Source organism: Somniosus microcephalus, chromosome 27 (genome assembly GCF_052327205.1).
Source record: "Somniosus microcephalus isolate GS21.2 chromosome 27, FLI_Smic_1.0, whole genome shotgun sequence".
NCBI classification, from domain to species: domain Eukaryota; kingdom Metazoa; phylum Chordata; class Chondrichthyes; order Squaliformes; family Somniosidae; genus Somniosus; species Somniosus microcephalus.
In genome coordinates this window covers 14,421,575-14,443,317 of record NC_141013.1, presented here as the reverse complement: position 1 = coordinate 14,443,317, position 21,743 = coordinate 14,421,575, and the positions used below count along the sequence as shown (strand labels likewise).

Genomic DNA, 21,743 nt, shown 5'->3' with positions numbered 1-21,743 from the left:
GTCAAAACCCACGTAGCACCTGATCATCACAGACGAGAAGACATTTTAGCAGCACGAAAAGGTTCATTCGACCCAACAACGTTGTCCATTTATTTCAGATCATCTCTACCTTCTCTCTAGAGATTAATCCAATTGTATCACTGCCTACTTCAATGCTCTTCCCTGGTAACTCAGTTAGCCTTTGGCTGAAAATGGTCCCTTCACTTTCCTTCTTGCTGCCAATTTCTAATTTGTAACCTACATCCCCTGGGATTTGAACATTTCCGCACAGTGAACATTCTGCCTTGTCAAATGCCTTCACAATCTGGAAAAATTCAATTAGATTGGCTTCTTTCCGAAAATCACAGTTACTGTAGTCTAGAATAGTGTCAGCTCCTATACACTACATAGTTTGCCTGATTTGTACCATAGGCTTTGAGGTGAAGCAACAGTTGCATTTGTTAGCTAACTAATGTACTGATATATTTGAAACTGAGAAATGCTTTACTGCTGCCTAGTGGCTGAAGAGTAACTGAGGAGGAGAGAAAGTACGCTGATCTGAGAAGTTAAAAAAATTTTAAAATGGGGTGTCTACTGCCGAAGGTGGAATAATAATTACTTGGATGTTTAGAGCAGGTATCACCAAGATACTAAGCTAACCTGTGATGTTTCCATTTATTAATCGTGGCTTCTCCACTCCTTAAAAATCAGGAACTTACTACTGCGGGGCCCTCACAGCTGTTAAAATGGAAAATTTCTCAACGATGGTTGAAATAAGTTTGGAAAAATAAACTTATCTGGGTGGGGAGTACTTAAGTTTGAAAATCTCTCATTGTAAATGTAACCAAAAATGCCCCAACATCCAATTAAAAGATAGACATAATTAAGTTCTGATCCTATCTTTCTCTTTCTGCCTTCCTGTGCATTTCTATTGTTTTGTTTCAAGTTACCAGCATTCATTCTACATTTTATCTGACATTTTATTCAATTTCTCAGGTAGGAGCGCAACGTTCACAATTTGTCACACATGCACGGCTGACAACTGTACCTTGTGGGATCCCATATCGTCTCTGCAGTCCTGTGACATTGGATGGAGTTTCACAATCCATCGTCACCTCCTTTCTCAGGCACTGATCGACATCCACTGCGCTAAAGAATGCTACAGACTGTGGGAGGTCCTGCATCTCTAGTTTGTAGGCAAACATGCAGCTTGAAATGAGAAGAAATGGGGTTCACTGTTAGCTCAGGTCTGCCTCCAAAATATTTCATACACTATATCTGGAGTGCAGCTTGCAGATTATTTACTGTCTTTTGTCCCAACATTACAATAAATTTCCCTGCCTATTTTTCCCCAATTATTCTTCTCCTGTCCTGACGACGCTGACTCTTGCTGAAGTACAGTTCCATGGACACTGACTATCCTCTAGCGACTCACCGAAGTGGCCGTTCTTCACGTTTTAGGTATAGACAGTGAGTGGTGGGAGGCAATTAACAGCAGGGGGAAGTTCCAACTAAGCCTGATCTTTGCGTCCACACGTGTACTTTTAAGCAGGTGGTCACGGGGTCAGGAGCAGGAACCATGACTGATATCCCAACCCCACATCCTCCCCATTACAGAGCCAAATGCAGCACCCTCAAGCAGCTAACTCAACACAGGAACAGACATGAACTTGAGACCTGCTCAGGTGTATCGCTCAGTTCCACACTGGACAGTGTGCGTATCAACTGAGCCATTGGAGATGACAAAAATACCAGTTTAGTTTTGCATGAGTACCTGCCTGAAATCAAAGTAACATCGAAAGATAAAGCAAGTCTCTTACCGTGTTAGGAGGTTAGTAATCTGCAGTGCCAGTGCGGCTCGATATCTATCTTCACTATTCACTAAATAACGGACTTCATCATGAATGCTGATACAGAATCTACCATCAATACCGAACTCCTCCAACAACCACTTCATGGACACCAACATCAGATGTAGGTAATCCACAGCCGAACTCTGCACCACCCAGTTCACACGGCTAGTCATGAACTGTGGAGGGGGAAGGAATGGCAGATCAAAATGGTCAGAACTACTTCCACATGTCTAGGGTGTATGAATCAAATTTTTTGCTGTAAAAAGTCTTAAAATATCACAACTGGAATTGCTTTCACTCTTTCTCCTCCCCTCCCCATGGGCCTGCGTTTGAACAGTTCAGGTTTCAACAACTCTCAGGCCAGCAGCCTTCTTTGAAACAGAGAGACAACCATTACCTACATTTTGAATAGTTATAGGAACTTAGCAATGTACAAGCTTGGAAAGACCACTGTAGTCCCTTTTGGATAGGCCTAAAGTTTTTTTTTTTTTTTTTTTTTAAACATGCTTATATTCTCATTGAATCATAGAAAATAAAGTGCAGAAGAAGGGTAAGTCACAGTTTGCACATTTTCCAAACTTCATATTTTCACTTTTGTACATAAAAGGAAAAAGTTCACATCGTACAAAGAAAAATCTGGTCATAGCCTGGGAGCATTTGTTTATTGATAAGTTGAGAGGGGCTAAGTCCACAATGCAAAAACACCAAGGTTGCAAAGTATAGGAGGACAAGACAAGGTAGTGCAGGATGTTGCATTTAGGTGGATTCTAGATTAAGCTTTAAAAGTCTGAAGAATGAGGGAGGTCAGATGGATTAATGCTGCTCCTGCTTAAATGCCATTTGTGCTTGTGGGTTTTTAGACACTGCTACATGAAACCTTTTTGAAACGAAGAGTAGGAATCAGATTAAAAGGGTCAGCAATACCTCATATCCTACTGCACCCGGTTCTAGAGCTCTGCTAATAGAGCAGTCCAACACTGGAGTGCGGGGGGAGTGGGATGTGGCGATACTTTCCAATTTGTTGAACATTTCGGACTCTGTGCCCCCACTCCAGACCCGCTGTTTCACAACCCTCCACTTGGCACCGTTAGACCTGTACAGTCAAAGGTGAAAGAAAATACTTTAAAATTATTGAATGATTCTAACTGAACATAAGAACAGCAATGAGTGGAGATTCTAACTGAACATAAGAACAGCAATGAACGGAGTTAGAGAAATAAAGCAGGGAGGCTCGTACCCGGCTTTTGGGGGCTCTGGATGAACTTGGTACAATTTTATTTTGGCAAATCCCTGCTACCCACCCTTAACGGTGCTGGGTTGTAATGGGATGCAATTAGCCCAAAGGCACCGAGCCAATTGGCTGAGATTAGTCAACTCAGCACAGACCAGAAATTGGCTTTTAGTCTGTTGTCCATGGGGCGAACCCCATAGTATTTACCCTATGAGTCCCCAGAGGTCATAGTTGACTTTGTCTCTTGAGTCTCTTCACAAACTGCTGTGAGGGGTATCATAGAAAGTTACAGCACAGAAGGCGGCTTTTCAGCTCATCGTGTCCTTGTCAACCGAAAAAGAGCTATCCAGCCTAATCCCACTTTCCAGCTATTGGCCCGTAGCCCTGTAGGTTATAGCACTTCAAATGCATATCCAAGTACAGGAAACGTTGTTATATCCGGCACCGACGGGCCCGAGCTGTTGCCGATCTATCAAAACTGCCGGACATACCAGCGTTAATGTTGAAGCACACGGAGGTTTTCATCTCCGTATCTGACAACAAACACTGTTGCTCAGCAACAGCTTCAAACAGTCGGCCCGTACCTTGGAAGCGTCTCTGTAGCTTAGCAACAGCTTCAGAGAGACTTTCCAGAGCCTGACTGTTGGAAAAAAAAGCCACGAGAAGAAAAAAAAACTAACAAAACAGCTCCCGATTTCTGCCGGTAGATCGAGGTTTCCGGACATACAACCTCCGGATAAACCAAAGTCTCCTGTACTTCTTAAATGCATCGAGAATTTCTGCCTCTACCACACTTTCAGGCAGCGAGTTCCAGACCCCCACAACCCACAGGGTGAAAGAATTTCTCCTCAACTCCCCTCTAATCCTACTACCAATTACTTTAAATCTATGCCCCCTAGTTATTGACCACTCTGCTCAGGGAAATAGGTCCTTCCTATCAACTCTATCTAGGCCCCTAATAATTTTATACACCTCCTTGGATAACTTCTCACAGCTTTTTTCCCCCTCCCTGTACTAACAAAATTTGTTTGATCAGTGCCACTGCTGAAACTCACTGGGCTGGAGGACATGGAATAGTGCATCAATGGAAAGATGCAAATCTCCATCCCAACATTCTGTGGCACTGCCTGTTGATTAGGGTTCTGTTGTACTCAGCCACTTGAGTCTTCAGCATCAACAGAACGCTGCCCAGAGGCAAAGGCCAACTTAACAATCCTACTACAGCGTCCAGTGGCACCAAAAGAAACCGTGTTTCGATTTACCTTGGACACACTTAAATAACTTTTAATTTCATCAGGTGTAATTTCCTCTGGTTTTCCTGTTTTATAGTCTGACATTTTCGCTTATGTTAACTAGAGGAGCCTATCCCTGCATGTATAATCCTCCGCAAGATCCTGCAAATCCATTGGCAGGATAGGCGCACCAACGTCAGTGTTCTTGCTCAGGCCAACATCGAAGCTTTGACCACGCTTGATCAGCTCCGATGGACGGGTCACGTCGTCCGCATGCCCGATACGAGACACCCAAAACAAGCGCTCTACTTGGAGCTCCGACACGGCAAGAGAGCCCCTGGTGGGCAGAGGAAATGCTTCAAGGACACCCTCAAAACCTCCTTGAAAAAGTGCAACATCCCCACTGACACCTGGGGATCCCTGGCCCAAGACCGCACAAAGTGGAGGAGAAGCATCCGGGAATGCGCCGAACACCTCGAGTCTCTGCCGGGAGAAAGCGGAAGCCAAGCGCAAACAGCGCACGTCAACCCAAGCACCCCACCCGCCCGCCCCTTCAACCACCGTCTGCCCCACCTGTGACAGAGACTGTAGGTCCTGCATTGGACTCATCAGTCACCTGCGAACTCATTTTTATCGTGGAAGCAAGTCATCCTCGGTTCCGAGGGACTGCCTAAGAAAGATAAATACTGCAGGCAAACTAAATGCACACATTACATTTGGACACTGCAGTATTTCTATATGTTAATATAACTACATACCAGTACTAACTTCCTGTCTAGAGCCCACTCCAATACACTACGGTGGGATATGCGATTCCCCTAGATGGTGAGCTATTGATTTCAATCGCCATTGTGAGCAGTATTTTTTTACTAGCTCAATACTTGTATTTTAATAGGAATTTCAATTGCTAGGATATTCCTACCTCCTAATAGCATTCCCTCACTTTTTTGTCAAAGAGCAAGAAAAGGAGGCAGTTGAATCCCAGAAAGGTCAATACCCTATAGCCAGTCAGTACCCTACAGTCAAACACGCAGTCTGTTGAAAGCCACAGAGGAAGTAAAGGCAGGCTGCAAATAGCAATAACCCCATGGCTTTTAGAAGAGTCACTGACATAGCTAGCAAGATACATTTATTATATTTAGATATTTACCAATTTCCAAAAGCACACCGACCTTTTTGCAGCCTCTCTCTGGATTCTCCGCACGTCTGCGGTAGAGACGGTTCCGTTTTCTGCCCTCTCCACAGAGATGCCCAATTCCTTCACCAGCCACTCCCCATCTTCTGAAAGCACACACCTGTTTCAAACCAAAGTAGCAGACGGAATTCAGGCTTAATCACTTCAGTTTCTGCTCTTTAATATTAGTGTCATGAAAGGAGACTCTTGGGCCATTTGGCTTAACGAGCCTGCCTCCTCATTTTTAGCTGTTATTTGAACTCTTCATCATTAGTTTATTATATCAGAGGACAACTTCAGCATACTTTTATTTGCTGTTTGTGGATGGTGTCCTGGCCAATATTGATCACCTCAATCAACATCAGTAAAAAAAAAAAAATCCAGATGTGTGCAAATTGGCTGCCGTGTTTCCTAGAGTGACTAAACTTCAAAATTAGCTGTAAAGCGCTTTGGGACATCCTGAAAGGCATTCTATAAATGCAAGTCTTTCTTCTTGTTCAGAGATCAGTCCCTCCCACCCTCCTTTTCACTAGAAATCATCTCTTGAAAACATTTATTTTGTCCACTGCAATGGCCTTCCCTGATCCTCCTCCTTTTTACCTGTCATTTAAACTCTTCACATCCAGTTTATTATACTGGAGGAAAACGTCAATATATTTGTGTTTGTGGACTCGATGAAGACGACTTGCCACTCCACAAACATTAACAGTTAAGTAATCGCCTAATTCTCTAAATAAATATTTGAATCACTGTCTGCTTTAATCTGTATTGTGCATGTATCCTTAGCCACTGCTGATGTAGCTCAGTTAGCGCACACCAGGATTTGCATCAGGACAAGCTACCGACACTCATGCTTTAGACTCACTTGGGTGAGGTACAGGAGAATATTTGGTGCTTGTGGAGCTATATCTCCAAGAGTCACTGCCTTCATGAGAGATGGAGAAAAATAGGTGGCAGAGGTGGAAAAACTGAGTGGTGGGAAAAGAGGAGGCACAAATAGACATACAGTATTCCTGAAAAGTAATCAATTTAATTCAGTGTGGATTCGTTTCCCTAAACTGTTCACGTACAATGAGTTCTTTCCTCACAGTCCCATCTAATCCAACCCAGGCAGACAGGACAAATGTCTCCTCAGATGACAGTCAAGGATCCTAATGGAAGAGAAATGGGTGTGTCTGCACACAAAATCACACTCAAAATTAACACGAATGTGCAACCTGAATCAGCTAGTGTGAAAAACTGAAAAATCAAGTGACACAAATGGTACCCACCCAAGAGGTGCTTGGTGTGGTCCCTGGATTCCCCAGCCTCATGCTCTCCAGCACTGTCAAAGGGCTGACGAGCGTCACTGTAAACAGATTATTTGTCACCAAGAGTGAATTGGACTGTAGAGAGCTTACCTCCGGATGCCCTTTGTCGCTGCGTACATCTGCCGGGCTTTTTCTTCGGCTTCCTGAGGCGTCAGACGGTGGTTAAACTGCGTGAGGAGCCGTTCCGCGAATGGCTGCCCGGCACCGTATATCCGTCCGTAATTGAAAACCTTGGCGTGCTCCCGGCTGATTCCCACAGTGGCAGCTGTCTTGCTGTGCAGGTCCGTACCACTGCTTTTTTTCCCCTGAAGTGTCATCCAGCCGAATGCAGTGCAGCCTGAGGGGAGAGAGGGGTAGGTGGAACGTCTTTTATCGCCAAAAGGTAGGAGAGTCGCCAAGCTGAACTGTTGGCTAATTACATCAGAGACAGCGAGAGCGAAAATCCATTTTTGAGGATCCCGCTGAGGAGAAGTATCCACATTATCCTGGCACACCAGGGTGTACACAGATCAGTGTGTCTATTGGCGACACTGTCAGCCAATGAGTTGGAGGCAGGGTGGGACTTAAGGCAGGACTCAAACAAACTCTATTTACTGAGTAAATAGAGTCCGTTTGAACAGCGTACTACAGCAAACAGTCTACAGAGTCTATTTATAGAGTTCTACCAAATACAGCAAACAGAATCTATGACCGAAACTGCAGCAACTTCTCCCGATAAAAGCATGGTGATTGCTCCAGCCAAATACAGTGAGTGGAGGACAGTTACATACAAATTATGTGCTTAAAATCAATCCCAGTCCCTTACAGCAGTGCAGTCTCCAGGTGTGATAGATGGGGGAATTACCTAATTAACTCCATTCTAGCCAGGAATAGTGGGGTCACTATATGCCGCCTACATAGATAGCCCATCGTTCTGCTTAAACCCCAGACAGCCCCCATAAGTTAATTCAAGACTGATTGTTATCACTGTATGTACATACACACTGGTCCATTATATGTTCCTGTAAATGGGTCACCTTCCCGCTTTGTTCCGTCATTACTGGAATAATTGTAGAACTTAAGAAAAGCCAACAATGACAAATGGCCATTCAGCACATGCAGAAAAAAGGCACCTATAAATGAAAGGTGGTTAATATTCATTGTATTCCCCAAAGACTAAAGAAAAGGTAATTTGTTAACGTGTCTCTAATCGATAAACACGTCACAACGGTTGCATTGGCAAGTCTCTGCTCCTGAGCACTCGGCGGGGAGTGTCTGGCAGCTTTCCTTTTTGGCTGTAAACAAAGGAAGATAAAACAGAGACAGGGACACAGAGAAAGAGTCGGATTTTTGAAATAGAACGCTGCAAAGTAGTCAGGTTCCGCAAAGACTGCATCTAAACGGTTAGAAATGCTGAAGGACAGTTAGAAGTCCTCTTGTTTAAGTCAAGTAAGAAAGCTCACTGATGTGAGGAAGCGTGGCATTTTCTTTATTTTGTGTTACGTAATGTGCTGATTGAATGAAGTATGTCCGATTATAACTACTGTTCTGTATATTCACTTTACTGATCGATTTTACTATCGATTTGTATTTGGCCCTATACAACCAAGTGTTTGCTTGGTCAACTTTTCCTTTTAGAAATTTGTCAAGTTTTGTCCGATTACGTTCCTGTGAAGTGCCTTGGGACGTTTTCCTGTGTTAAAGGCGCTATATAAATGCAAGTTGTTGTTGGTTGCCTTTGGAGAGATTGAAGAAGCAGGCGTGCGAAGACACAATCCAGCTCTAGTCACAAAGGGGTTGGTTACAATCCTGCTATTGTAGGGCAGTGCAAGTCAAGTCCCATAAACACAACATGTGCACAATGCTTAGAGGAGTGACGAATGCCATTGAACCCAAGAAGGTATCAACGGCAGACCCAAATTTGTAATTTCCTTTAGTGCCAAATTGCAGTCTCTCTCTTAGGCAGTCCCTCGGAACCGAGGATGACTTGCTTCCACATTAAAATGAGTTCTCAGGTGACTGAGGAGTCCAATGCGGGACCTACAGTCTCTGTCACAGGTGGGGCAGACGGTGGGTGGGGTGTTTGGGTTGACGTGCGCTCCTTGCGCTTGGCTTCCACTTGCTCCCGGCGAAGAGACTCGAGGTGTTCGGCGCCTTCCCGGATACTCCTCCTCCACTTTGTGCGGTCTTGGGCCAGGGATTCCCAGGTGTCGGTGGGGATGTTGCACTTTTTCCAAAGAGGCTATGAGGGTGTCCTTGAAGCCTTTCCTCTGCCCACCTGGGGCTCTCTTGCCGTGTCAGAGCTCCGAGTAGAGCGCTTGTTTTGGGAGTCTCGTATCGGGCATGTCGACAATGTGACCCATCCATCGGAGCTGATCGAGCGTGGTCAAAGCTTCGATGCTGGCCTGAGCGAGATTGCAGTACTGTGCTGTAAGCCCATCCCCACTAGTAACTGAGATTGCCCAAATGCACTTCATTCAGACCCTAACAATCAGCATTGCATTTCAACAGTCTAAGTGGGGATTCACACATAAATCCCAATGTAAAAAAAAAGTTCAATAACTTACATTTATATAGCAGCTTCAACATAGAAAAACAGTAACAAGGCACTTCACAGAAGCATAATCAGATGAAAATGAATGCCGAGCCAAAAAAGCAAATATTAGGAAAGGTGACAAAAAGCTTGGTAAAAAAGGTGGGTTTTAAGGAAGGTCTTAAAGGAGGAGAGGGAAGTGGAGGGGTTTAGGGAGGGAATTCCAGAGCATGGGGCCTAGAAGGCTGAAGGCACCTGCGCTAGTGGTGGGGCAAAGGGAGGGGGGATGCACAAGAGGCCAGAGTCCCACCACCCACTTCCCATCAAGCATTACTGCTTTACCCACCCCCTTAATATAAAAAGTAGAAAGATGTAAATAACTCATCATGGCTTCAGGCTGTAAGGCCATGTGATCATGGGATCTGTGCATGATAAAAAATCAATTGGGAGTGCTTCCTCGATATGTAAATTATGTAAATGAGATCAACACCTGAACCTTTTGATGTAGTCCACTGTTGGAGTTTGTGGTTCTAGGAGTCTGATGACACCTCTAACAGTGTGACCAGCTTACCATCAGCGTTCCCTATAAGGTGCGTGGCCCTCTCTGCCGGACCCAGCAGCCCCAGACCGGTTTTTTCCAATGTACAGTATCACGCATGCGCAAAACTGTGAATGGGCCGTGCAGTCCCTTAAAGGGGCCGCGCACCCCAAAAAAAATATAAGAGGGAACATTGCTTACCATGTATTCCAGCAAAATGGGCTTCACCGAGGATGGCAGCAATCCACAGCTCCTGCGAATCGACATCTGCTCCGACCAGGTGGTACCCAGGAGGCACCTGAACCATTGCTTTTAGTTCACTGCCCACACGATCGGCCTGTGAGGTGGGGGGGGGGGGAAGGAATGCAATCCATTTACATTCTTCGTTGGGTTAATAATATAATAATGGCTCCCATGATGGCACCGCAGTGAGTAAATGCATGGTCCTGGGCGGTAATGTGCTGTGTAGACCAGGAAAATTCCATTCTGAATCTGTGTGAAGTTAGCTGTAGGACAATTGGGCTAGGGACAGGGAAAAATTACCTGACGATCTTGCTTTTGATCACTACCCAATGACCCTCTGAACATGTGTGGATGTTAAATAACAGTAAGATTGGGATTGGCCGTGATGCCACCCAGCCCCCCACACCCTTTGAATAGTCTGCAGAGACTTGGGGTATTTTTGACTTTGTGCCGAAACCTTCCTCCATGTTTTTGTTACCTCTAGACTTGACTATTCCAACGCTTTCCTGGCCGGCCTCCCACATTCTACCCTCCATAAGCTTGAGCTCAGCCAGAACTCTGCTGCCTGTATCCCAACTCGCAACAAGCTGGCCACCAAACTCCACACTCTTGGCCTGAACACTTCCCTCTGCAACTGGGTCCTGGACTTCCTAACACAGACCCCAGTCTGTCAAATTAGGTAACCACACCTCCCCACCCCCCCCCCCACCCCCTGAACACGGGGGCCCCACAAGGATGTGTGCTGAGCCCCCTCCTCTACTCCCTCTTCACCCACGACTGTGTGGCTGTGCATGGTTCCAACACCATCATCAAGTTTGCGGATGATACCACGGTAGTAGGCCAGATCACCAACAACGATGAGTCAGCCTACAGGGAGGAGGTCCAGCATCTCGTGAAGTGGTGCGCTGATAACAACCTGGCCCTTAACATCAAGAAAACCAAAGAAATCATTGTGGACTTCAGGAAGTCTAAAGGCGGAAGTCACACCCCCATCCACATCAATGGGGCTGTGGTGGAAAGGGTGGACAGCTTTAAGTTCCTCAGAATCCACATCACGGAAGACCTCTCCTGGTCCCTCAATACCTCCTCTCTGGTGAAGGCGGCCCAGCAGCACCTATATTTCCTAAGGAGGCTGAAGAGATGTAACCTGTCACCCCTGATCCTCTCTAACTTTTACCGCTGCACAATAGAGAGCATCCTGACGAACTGTATCACAGTATGGTATGGTATGGCAGCTGTAGCTACTATGACTGGAAAGCCCTGCAGCGGGTAGTCAAAACTGCCCAACACATTACCGGCACCCGGCTACCAACCATAGAGCACATATACCAGAAACGCTGTTTACGGAGGTCACGGTCCATCATCAAAGACCCTACCCACCCCAGCCACAGTCTGTTCACCCTCCTGCCATCTGGGAGACGCTACAGATGCATTCGCACCCGTACGACCAGATTTAGGAACAGCTTCTTTCCCAGGGCTGTCATCCTACTGAACTCCACAAATAAACTCTAAAGCCTGCACATCTGCCAATGCACTTTATTATGGTTATGTTTATGTTAATGTATTACAAGCCAAATGTATGTTGAATGTTTAAATGTCTTAATCTAAATGTACACTCTCGGGAGCCGCAAGCCTACATTTCGTTGTACTGCACTTGTGCACCAACAATGACAATAAAGTTGATTATTATTATTACCAAGTCCCATTCACCCATAGAATCAGAATAATACAGCACAGAATGAGGCCATTCAGCCCATCGAGTCTGCGCCAGCTCTTTCGAAGAGCAATCCAGTTAGTCCCACAACCCGCTCTTTCCCCATTATTCATGCAATGTATTCTTCAAGAAATTATCCAATTCTCTTTTCAAGGCTACCAGTGAATCTGTATCCACCACCCTATCAGGCCGTGCATTTCAAATCCTCTGGTTCTTTTGCCAATCACCTTAAATCTGTGACCTCTGCTTATCGACCGTTCAGCCATTGGAAACAGTTTCTCTTTATTTGCCCTGTCTAAACCTTTTATTATTTTAAACACCTCTATCAAATCTCCTCTTAGCCTTCTCTATCTTAAGGAGAACAACCCCAGCTTCTCTAGTCTATCCAAGGGTGTAACATTTGTAATCCTCTAGTCCTCTGGCACCACACCTGTATCTAAGGAGAATTGGTGGATGGTGGCCAGCACCTCCGCAATTTCTATCCTTACTTCCCTCAGCAACCTAGGATGCATCCCATCTGGACTGGTGACTTAACCACTTTAAGTACTGCCAACCTTTCTAGTACCTCCTCTTTATCTATGTTTATCTCATTCAGTGTCCCGGCAACTGTCTCATTTACTGTAGCTTTAGCAAAGTCCTCTTCCTTGGTAAACACCAATGCAAACACCCATCAGCCCTGTGCTTGCTGACCTACATTGGCTCCCGGTCTAGCAACGCCTCAATTTTAAAATTCTCATTCTTGTTTTCAAATCCCTCCATGGCCTCGCCCCTCCCTATCTAACCTCCTCCAACCCTCCGATATCTGCACTCCTCCAATTCTGGCCTCTTGCTCATCCCCTATTCTAACTGCTCCACCATTGGTGGCCGTGCTTTCAGCTGCGTAGGCCCTAAACTCTGGAATTCCCTCCCTAAAGACACTCCTTAAAACCGACCCCTTTGACCAAGCTATTGGCCATCTGCCCTAATATCTCCTTATATGGTTTGATGTCAAATTTTGTTTGATAATCGCTCCCGTGAAGCGCCTTGGGACGTTTTACTATGTTAAAGGTGCTACATAAATGCAAGTCATAACCAGAGAATCACCTGCAACAGCTTCTCTTCCCGCTCCCGCATCGTTACCTCTGGTATCCCCCAAGGATCGATCCTTGGCCCCCTCCTATTTCTCATTAACACTGTCCCTTGGCGACATCATCCGAAAACACAGCGTCAGTTTCCACATGTACGCTGACGACACCAAGCTCTACCTCACTACTACTTCTCTCGACCCCTCCACGGTGTCTAAATGGCTGCTTGTCCGACATATAGTTCTGGATGAGCAAAAGTTTTCTCCAATTAAATATTGGGAAGACCGAAGCCATTGTTTTCGGTCCCTGCCACAAACTCCGTTCCCTAACCACTGACTCCATCCCTCTCCCTAACATCTGTCTGAGGCTGAAACACACTGTTCACAACCTTGGTGTCATATTTGACCCTGAAATGAGCTTCCGACCACATATCCGCAGCATAACAAATACCGCCTACTTCCACCTCCGTAACATCGCCCGTGTCCGCCCTTGCCTCAGCTCATCTGCTGCTGAAAGCCTCATCCATGCCTTTGTTACCTTAAGCAGCGCCTCGATTTCAAAAGTCTCATCCTTGTTTTCAAATCCCTCCATGGCCTTGCCTCTTCCTATCTCTGTAACCTCCTTCAGCCCCACAATCCACTCCCCCCCCGGCCGAGATATCTGTGCTCCTCTAATTCTGCCCTCTTGAGCATCCCCGATTATAAATCGCTCATCCATTGGTGGCCGTGCCTTCTGTTGCACAGGCCTTAAGCTCTGGAATTTCCTGCCTAAACCTCTCCGCCTCTCTTTCCTCCTTTAAGACGCTCCTTAAAACCTACCTCTTTGACCAAGCTTTTGGTCACCTGCCCTAATATGTCCTTATATGGATCAGTGTCAAATTTTGTGTCTTAAAATACTCCTGTGCAGCACCTTGGGATGTTTTACGTTAAAGGTGCTATATAAATACAAGTTGTTGTTGTGCGATGGTATAAATCAGACAATAGCGAATCGGCAGCCTGTTTTACATCCCTCGTTTTATATTTCCATTCAAGTCAATGGAAATAAAAATGGGAAGAGATGTGAAACGGGCTGCCGATTCGCTATCGTCCGATTTACACTATCGCACGAAGTCAACATTACCTCGAGTATCTACAGTGTTTGGGCTCATGCTTGAAGAATGGCTGCTTCGGTCAGATAACAGAGGGCAGCTGGGGAATTGTGGCCTGGCAAAAGTTGGTGTTTTCAGGACAGTACAAAAAAGAGTTTTTTTTAAAACTGATGCTTATGTCGTTAATTCTGAGGCTGTTACACAATTAAGGACTTCTATTAATGACCAGCTGCAGGAGCACAGTCTGACCTAGTCAGGAGCAAAACACTGGCACCTGAATCACAGGCTCCCCGAAATCTTTAATAAAATAGGAACTGTGCCCTAGTTTACAATATCTTGCAATATTAAGAAAGACTTGCATTTCTATAGCGCCTTTCATGACCACCGGACGTCCCAAAGCGCTTTACAGCCAATGAAGTACTTTTTGGAGTGTAGTCACTGTTGTAATGTAGGAAACGTGGCAGCCAATTTGCGCACAGCAAGCTCCCACAAACAGCAATGTGATAATGACCAGATAATCTGTTTTAGTGACGTTATTGTTGATTGAGGTATAAATATTGGCCAGGACACCAGGGAGAATTCTCCTCTGCTCTTCTTCGAAATAGTGCCACAGGATCTTATACGTCCACCTGAGAGCAGATGGGGCCTCGGTTTAACGTCGCATCCGAATGACGGCACCTCCAGCAGTGCAGCACACCCTCAGTACTGCACTGGAGTGTCGGCCTAGATTTTTGTGCTCAAGTCCCTGGAGTGGGGACTTGACCCCACAACCCTCTGACTCAGAGGCGAGGGTGCTACCCACTGAGCCACGGCCGACACTGATAAATGCTTGAAATGTGAACATTTTGCATTGATTATTAGCGTTAAGCAACCCAGCCGAGGAACGGCATAGGTCAGACGCAGAGTAAAGTTCCCTCTACACTGTCCCATCAAGCCATTTCCTTCAGATGAGGACAGTGAGGAATGGGCCGGTTATCAACAGTGTTTAGAGGAAGAAGTCCATATTCCTAACATTCTCAGTTACCCTCCCGTACCCGTGCGTTGCTGGCAGTTAGCCAGGTTGGCTCGACCGCCCGTCGGGTCACTGTGCCAGCCGTGATCACCTGTGGCAAAATGGCTCCATAACCGTTCTCTTCGTCGTAAGCAGGATGCCTGCAATTGTGAAAGTCAAACATTTAACAGGATGCGGTCAATATTCCAATAATTTTTATTTTTAATTCGTTTCTGGGATGTGGGCGTCACCGGCAAGGCCAGCATTTATTGCCCGTCCCGAATTGCCCTGGAGAAGGTTCATTAACCATAGGGAGTCACTAAAGGGCTCAGTGCACAGAGCGCGACTCCTGTCCAAGAGGGTCCATCCCCCAGTATGTTTTAGTTCAGACGGGTTTCCTAGCAGATTGTCCTCGCCTCGCTGTGTAGAGGAGCCTCGGCTCCGTGCCTTTATCCAACAATCCCAGTTGGAAAGTTTGCGCGAACCTCGGGTGGAGACAATACCGGGCTCGGCTGTGATGCCCTCCCTGGTAAAATAGCCGGTCGACTCTCAATCTCTAGGTTCACAAATGGAAGAACAGGCACTTGAATGGCATCCATTTGAGTAACCAGACCCCAGCAAGGAGTCAGTAGAGATGAGGAGAAAAGCGACAAGATAAAAAGCACAAGGACTGGTGATAATATTCTCATCCTGCTTTTCAAATCCCTCCATGGCCTCACCTTTCTCTGTAATCTCCAACAGCCCTACAACCCTCCGAGATATTAGCACTCCTCCAATTCTGACCTCTTGAGCATCCCCAATTTTAATCGCTCCACCATTGGCAGCCGTGCCTTCAGCTGCCAAGGCCCCAAGCTCTGTAATACTCTCCCATAACCTCTATCTCCTTTAAGGCGATCCTTAAAACCTACCTCTGTCTGCCCCAATATTTCCTTATGTGGCCCGGTGTGAAATTGTGTTTGGTATCACTACTGGGAAACGCCTTGGGACGTTTTACTACATTCAAGGGGCAATATAAATGCATGTTGTTATTGTTGTTGTTACACACCTGGTGACTATTCGAGGTAGTTCGCTTTTCTTCAGCATCAGAACCATCTGAGAACTGCAGAAGGAATCGAATTGATGTTATTTCATTACATAGTTTAACAGCCTCCTGCTGTTAACATGTTTACCAGGACTGATAACATTGACGTTAATATCCCCTGAAATCCCAGCTCCCAGAAGCTCGACATATGGTACAATTCGTGCTACAGCAAGGACCCCACATCTGGGGCCGCGCAGCAAGCAAGTTCATACAGATCCTGAAAGTACATAATACTCTGTGGGAGGGAGAGCGATTCACTGTGCCCTTTGACATTTTGTCAACTTCTCAGCAAGCACAGAGAAGTTAAATATTCCCTATGCAGGACTGTGGTTTTTGTCACGTGTTTAAGGCAAAGAAAGCAATCTGTAACTAAACAGTGCTGCTGTGTGGCTACCTGGCCAGCAGGGGGAGTGCTTGATTGACACTGGAAACGACATTTCCTCTCGACAGTCTCAGGTGAGACCGACAAGTTTACTCTCGGGTGGCTCAGTTCTTTGTACACGTGCGTCCGCAGCAGAAAATTATCCCAAATTCAGGACTAATTATTAATATTGGTCGCAGAGCCTGCAGAATGGCCAGCGTGGGAAATCAAAATATAAACGGTGACACTGGTGCAGTACGGGTGCTTTTTTCGGAAGCTGGGACTGAGGTACATTGTTGATGCAGAGCAGATGGAGCTTCACTCTGTATCTAAATGTGTTTGAGCTGAACATGGAGAGATTGATGCTGACAGTGGCTGCCTAAAATGGAATGACCCGAGAAAGTTTGATGGAACAGAATAGAGGGAGCTGTGGCCCAGCCGTCGCTCAGTGGGTAGCACTCTCGCCTCCAAGTCAGAAGGTTGTTGTTAGATCCGTGGTTCAGTGGATAAATAATCACACGGATGCTGTACATTAACAAATAACAGGTCTTTACTGGAGGAGGGTAATCTCTAGACTGGGGTACAGAGGCATGCGCACAGCTTATATACCGGTGTGGTCACTGCCGGTACTACAGTATACAGGAGCTGTAAAAAGTAGTTCTGACTTAAAGGCACATACACTACAATTCCTCCCTTTTTAGATTAATAATACCCCCTTAATATTCAAATAACAATTACATTTTTACATGTACATTCAATAACAAAAGTCCATTTATAGATTCAGTCTTTGGGGCGGCTTCCTGACCCTTTCGGGATAGCACCTTTCCAGAGGTTCTTGTTCTTGGTGCAGAGGCGATTCTGACCCCTTTTCATCGGGTAGTTCATCGGGCTCCACTGCTACTGGGTCTGAAGTAGATGCTACCGGTATGTCGGGTTCATCCCCAGGTATTCGAGACATGGGGTTGACACATTCCTGTGATGCTAAGATCTGATCGACGTGGCGTCTCACAATGTTCTCCCCGACATCCACTGTGTACATTAATGGCCCCTGCCTTGTACATATCGTTCCGGGTTGCCACTTCTCTGTTCGATAGTCCCGGGCCAAGACTGGTTGCCCTATATTGAAGCTCCTTGTCGGCTTCTCGTTGATGTGCTGGAATTGTTTGTCCTCAACATTTCTTCGCACATTTGGTCTGAGCAAGTCCAGGCGAGATCTCAACCTTCGGTTAAAGAACATCATGGCCGGGGTCTGGTTGGTAACTGCATGTGTCATGTTTCGGTAGGCTAATAAGAAATTGTCCAGCTTATGCTATAGTGGAATTTCCTCGTCGCACGTGGCCTTTATCGCCTTCTTAAAGGTTTGTACGAACCTCTCAGCCAATCCATTGGTGGCTGGATGATACGGGGCGGATGTGTAATGCCTTACCCCATTCCTTTTCGTGAATTTTTGGAACTCGTCGGACACAAACTGTGGTCCATTATCAGAGCAGATCTGCTCTGGCAACCCGTTTCTGGCAAATATGGTCCGTAGGACTGCAATCGTTTTCTCTGTAGTGGTTGAAGACATCTTTATCACCTCAGGCCACTTTGAATGAGCATCCACTGCTATTAAGAACATTGAGTCCATGAATGGACCAGCGAAATCAATGTGCACCCGTTGCCATGGAGAGGAGGGCCACTCCCATGGGTGTAGAGGGGCATGTGGTGGTGCATTTTGGACCTTCTGGCCTCCTAAGCAGCTCTTCGTTAGGTCTTCGATTTGTTGATCGATTCCCGGCCACCACACATAAGCCCTAGCAAGGCTTTTCATTTTCACTCCCCCCAGATGACCTTCATGTAACTCATTTAGCACTCTCTCCCTTGGGTGGAATCACCACTCTGGATCCACACATCACTGTCCCCTGGCATACTGACAGCTGTTCTCTTCTGGATGAGAATGCTGGCAACAGTGAGTCGCCATGTGTTGGCCATCCCCTCACCGTCAATTCATATACCCGTGACAGCGTCGGATCATTGCGGGTCTCCTTCTCTATATCCGCGTTTGTTACTGGCAATCGTTCAATTATCGACGAATAAAATATCTCGATAGGGTCCACTGCTGGTGCTTCCTCCGCCGTAGGCAGTGGCAGGCGCGATAGCCCATCAGCGTTCCCATGCTGTTTCGTGCCTTTATATTCTATTTCATATTGATTCGCCCCTAGAAACAGGGACCATCTTTGTAACCGCTGTGCAGTCATTACTGGCACGCCCTTCTTAGGATTAAAGATGGAGACAAGTGGTTGGTTGGTGGTCAGTCAGCAAGGTGAACTTCTGCCCATGCAGATAGTGGTTGAATTTTTTTACTCCCCATACTAGGCTGAGGGCCTCCCTGTCAATCTGGGCGTAGTTGCGCTCGGCTGAGGTTAGTGACCGAGACGCAAAGGCTACTGGCCTCTCCAACCCGTCTGGGAATTTGTGCGACAGCACCGCTCCAATGCCGTAGGGTGATGCATCACATGCCAAATGAATTGGTAGTGCTGGGTTGAAATGGGCCAACACCTCTTTTGATGTGATCAATTCTTTACACTTCAGGAAAGCTCGTCTACGTTCATCATCCCACTTCCATGGTACCCCTGTTTGCAGTAGGGTGTTCAGTGGGTGTAATACCGTAGACAAATTTGGCAAGAACTTGTGGTAATAGTTTACCAGCCCGAGGAACGACCTCAGTTGTGACACATTTTCCGGTGCTGGAGCCTTGACTACTGCCTCAACCTTGTCAGGGGACTTATGTAACCCCTCTTCATCGATGACGTGGCCGCAATACGAGATCTGTTTCTGGAAAAACTCGCACTTGTGGCGATTAGCTCGTAGCCCATATTCCTTTAATCTGGCGAGCACCTTCTCCAAGTTAGCGAGGTGATCACCGTCATTTTCGCCCGTGACCAAGATGTCGTCCAAATAACACTGGGTCCCTGGAATCCCTTGCAGGACCTGATCCATCGCCCTTTGCCAGATAGCCGGAGCCGAGGCTACTCCAAACACCAGCCGGTTGTATTGATAGAGACCTTTATGGGTGTTGATCGTAAGGTAATGTTTCGAAGCTTCTTCTACCTCCATTTGCAAGTACGCCTGGGCTAGATCAATTTTGGTGAAGCGTTTACCACCAGATAGCGAGGCGAAAATATCCTCAATTCGTGGAAGCGGATATTGCACCGTGTGAAGGACTGGGTTCACTGTCACCTTAAAATCCCCACAGGTGCGGACCTTCTTTGGTTCCCCAGGCGTATTACTCAACGACCTCTTCATTACAGGAACGATGGGTGTAGCCCACTCGCTCCAGTCCACTTTGGACAGTACTCCTGAACGTTCCAACCGTTCCAGCTCTGCTTCAACTGCTGGTCTGATCGCATAAGGCACTGGTCTGGCCTTCAGAAACTTTGGGCTTGCATTTTCCTCTATTTTAATTGTTGCTGTTATTCCTTTTAGTGTTCCTAGTCCCTCCTGGAACACTTCTTTTGCGTCAGTTAGTATTTTTGACAGTCGTCCAGGTGTGACGTCGTCATCCTTTTTGGCCTCAACCGTCAGTGCCTGTATGGAATGCCAATCTAATTGTATCTTTCGGATCCATTCACGTCCTAGCAGTGGTGGTCCTCCATTTGGCAATACATATATATCCATTTTAGGTATTTCCTGACCTTTATATGTCACTTTCACCCTTATTTCCCTTTGGGGTAGACTTTTTGCCCCGTATACGTCTTCAAGACAATCTCTGTAGCTTTCAAGGGTATGTGTGAAAATAGCCGCTTGTAGTCTCTTTGATTTATGACTGTTAGAGCTGACCCTGTGTCCAATTCCATTTCCACTTGGACTCCGTCTATCTTGAGTGTAACCCAGATAGTCTGGTGATCCTCCATTTCGGTTACATTATGTAGTTTTAGACAACCCAGCTCCTTGCTTCTGGAGTCTGGGTCACTTTTTTGTTCGTCTGAACCACTGTCCGTCACCTGGTGTACCTTTTTGTACTTCTCCTGTGGAGATTTCTTACTGTTGGTTTTCTTCCCAGACCTGCAGACTCTTGCTATGTGTCCTGCTTTCCCACACTGTCTGCACACTTGGTCCTTGAACCAACAATCTTTCTGGTCATGTGTTGTTCTGCCGCAGCGATAGCACTTCCCTGTTCCATAGGTAATTTCATTGGTGCCATATTCTTGCGGTCTCCGTTGTATCTCTGCAGCGCCCCTTGCGGCTGCTTCGTGTGATACTGCCATACTGAAAGCTTTGTCCAGCGTAAGGTCCTTTTCTGATAGAAGCCGTTTCTGGGTTCCTTCACTTTGTAGCCCACACACAAACTTGTCCCTTAACGTGTCTGCTAGTCCCGCTCCAAACTGGCAGTATTTCGATAGCTTGCGCAGTTCCGTTAGGTACTCAGCATTGCTTTCATCTTTGTGTTGGTTCCTTTTATGGAACTTAAATCATTCTGCTATCAGCAGCGGTGTGGGGTTTAAGTGGTCCTGTAGGATTTCTACTATGCTTTCAAAATTGTTTACCGGCTTCTCTGGGGTTATTAAATTTCGCAGTAACCCATAAGTTTTTGCACCCATGGAATTTAACAGAACCAGTGCTTTATTAGCATCTGGCACTTCATTCGCCCTGTAGTACACCTCAATACGTTCCACATGTCGCCCAATCTTCGACTTCATTGTCGAACGTAGAGATACTGCCACTCTTCGGCATCCTTGGTTGTGCGTTAACTATCACTAATGGCGCCTCCCGCGCTTCCCCTTCTCCGCTGGCACAAAATGGCATCTCCCGCGCTTTCCTTCCTTCCCACGCTCGCCCGTCTTCTCCGCTGCGGCTTCGCAAAATGGCGTCTCCCGCGCTCTCCCTGCTTCTCCGCGGCTCAATGGCGTCTCCCCTTGCTTCGCCCCGCGGACCCTGATCAGCCCGTGATCCCTGGCTGTGCTCTGCGCGTTCTTCTCTTGATATTTGTCGACACCGCTCAGTCTAGAACCCGGCTGTTTCTTACCCTCTCTCTCTCCGGTTTGCAGTATTTTTCCTCGACGCCGCTCGGTGATCAACCCCCGGCTGCGCCCTGCTCTCTTCACCCTCTTTCTTACCCCGTCGACGCTGCTCGGCTCTCTCTCTCTCTGCCGTCGGTCGGCTCCAGCCGCTGCTGCTCGGGAAGGGTCTGCTCTGGACCTGTCGTCGGTCTCTTACTACTCGTTGTGGCTGGGGAACCAAGCCCGGCTCTCCACAGCCTCCCCAGCGAAGTTGGATCTCTGCCTGACTGCTGGGCGGTTGCTCGCGGTCGACGCCCGTGTTCCTGGACTCGACTATTTTTTTTTTTTTTTTTTTAATAAAATGTTGCAGGTAGATTCGAATCGACACTCGTCG

General features: G+C 46.6%; 1 protein-coding gene across 3 annotated transcripts in view; it reads right to left on the bottom strand.

The window, feature by feature from the left end:
* Nucleotides 1-21,743, bottom strand: part of polg (polymerase (DNA directed), gamma) — a 43,291-nt gene that overhangs the window by 2,117 nt on the left and 19,431 nt on the right. For all 3 annotated transcript variants that reach the window (XM_085968562.1, XM_085968560.1, XM_085968561.1), the window contains 8 exons: nt 15,974-16,027; nt 14,972-15,089; nt 10,031-10,166; nt 6,870-7,116; nt 5,468-5,590; nt 2,757-2,925; nt 1,800-2,008; nt 1,028-1,188 (listed from right to left, as the gene is read on the bottom strand). In XM_085968562.1, coding sequence (XP_085824688.1) covers nt 1,028-1,188; nt 1,800-2,008; nt 2,757-2,925; nt 5,468-5,590; nt 6,870-7,116; nt 10,031-10,166; nt 14,972-15,089; nt 15,974-16,027 — 1,217 coding nt within the window. The remainder of the gene's footprint in view (nt 1-1,027; nt 1,189-1,799; nt 2,009-2,756; nt 2,926-5,467; nt 5,591-6,869; nt 7,117-10,030; nt 10,167-14,971; nt 15,090-15,973; nt 16,028-21,743) is intronic.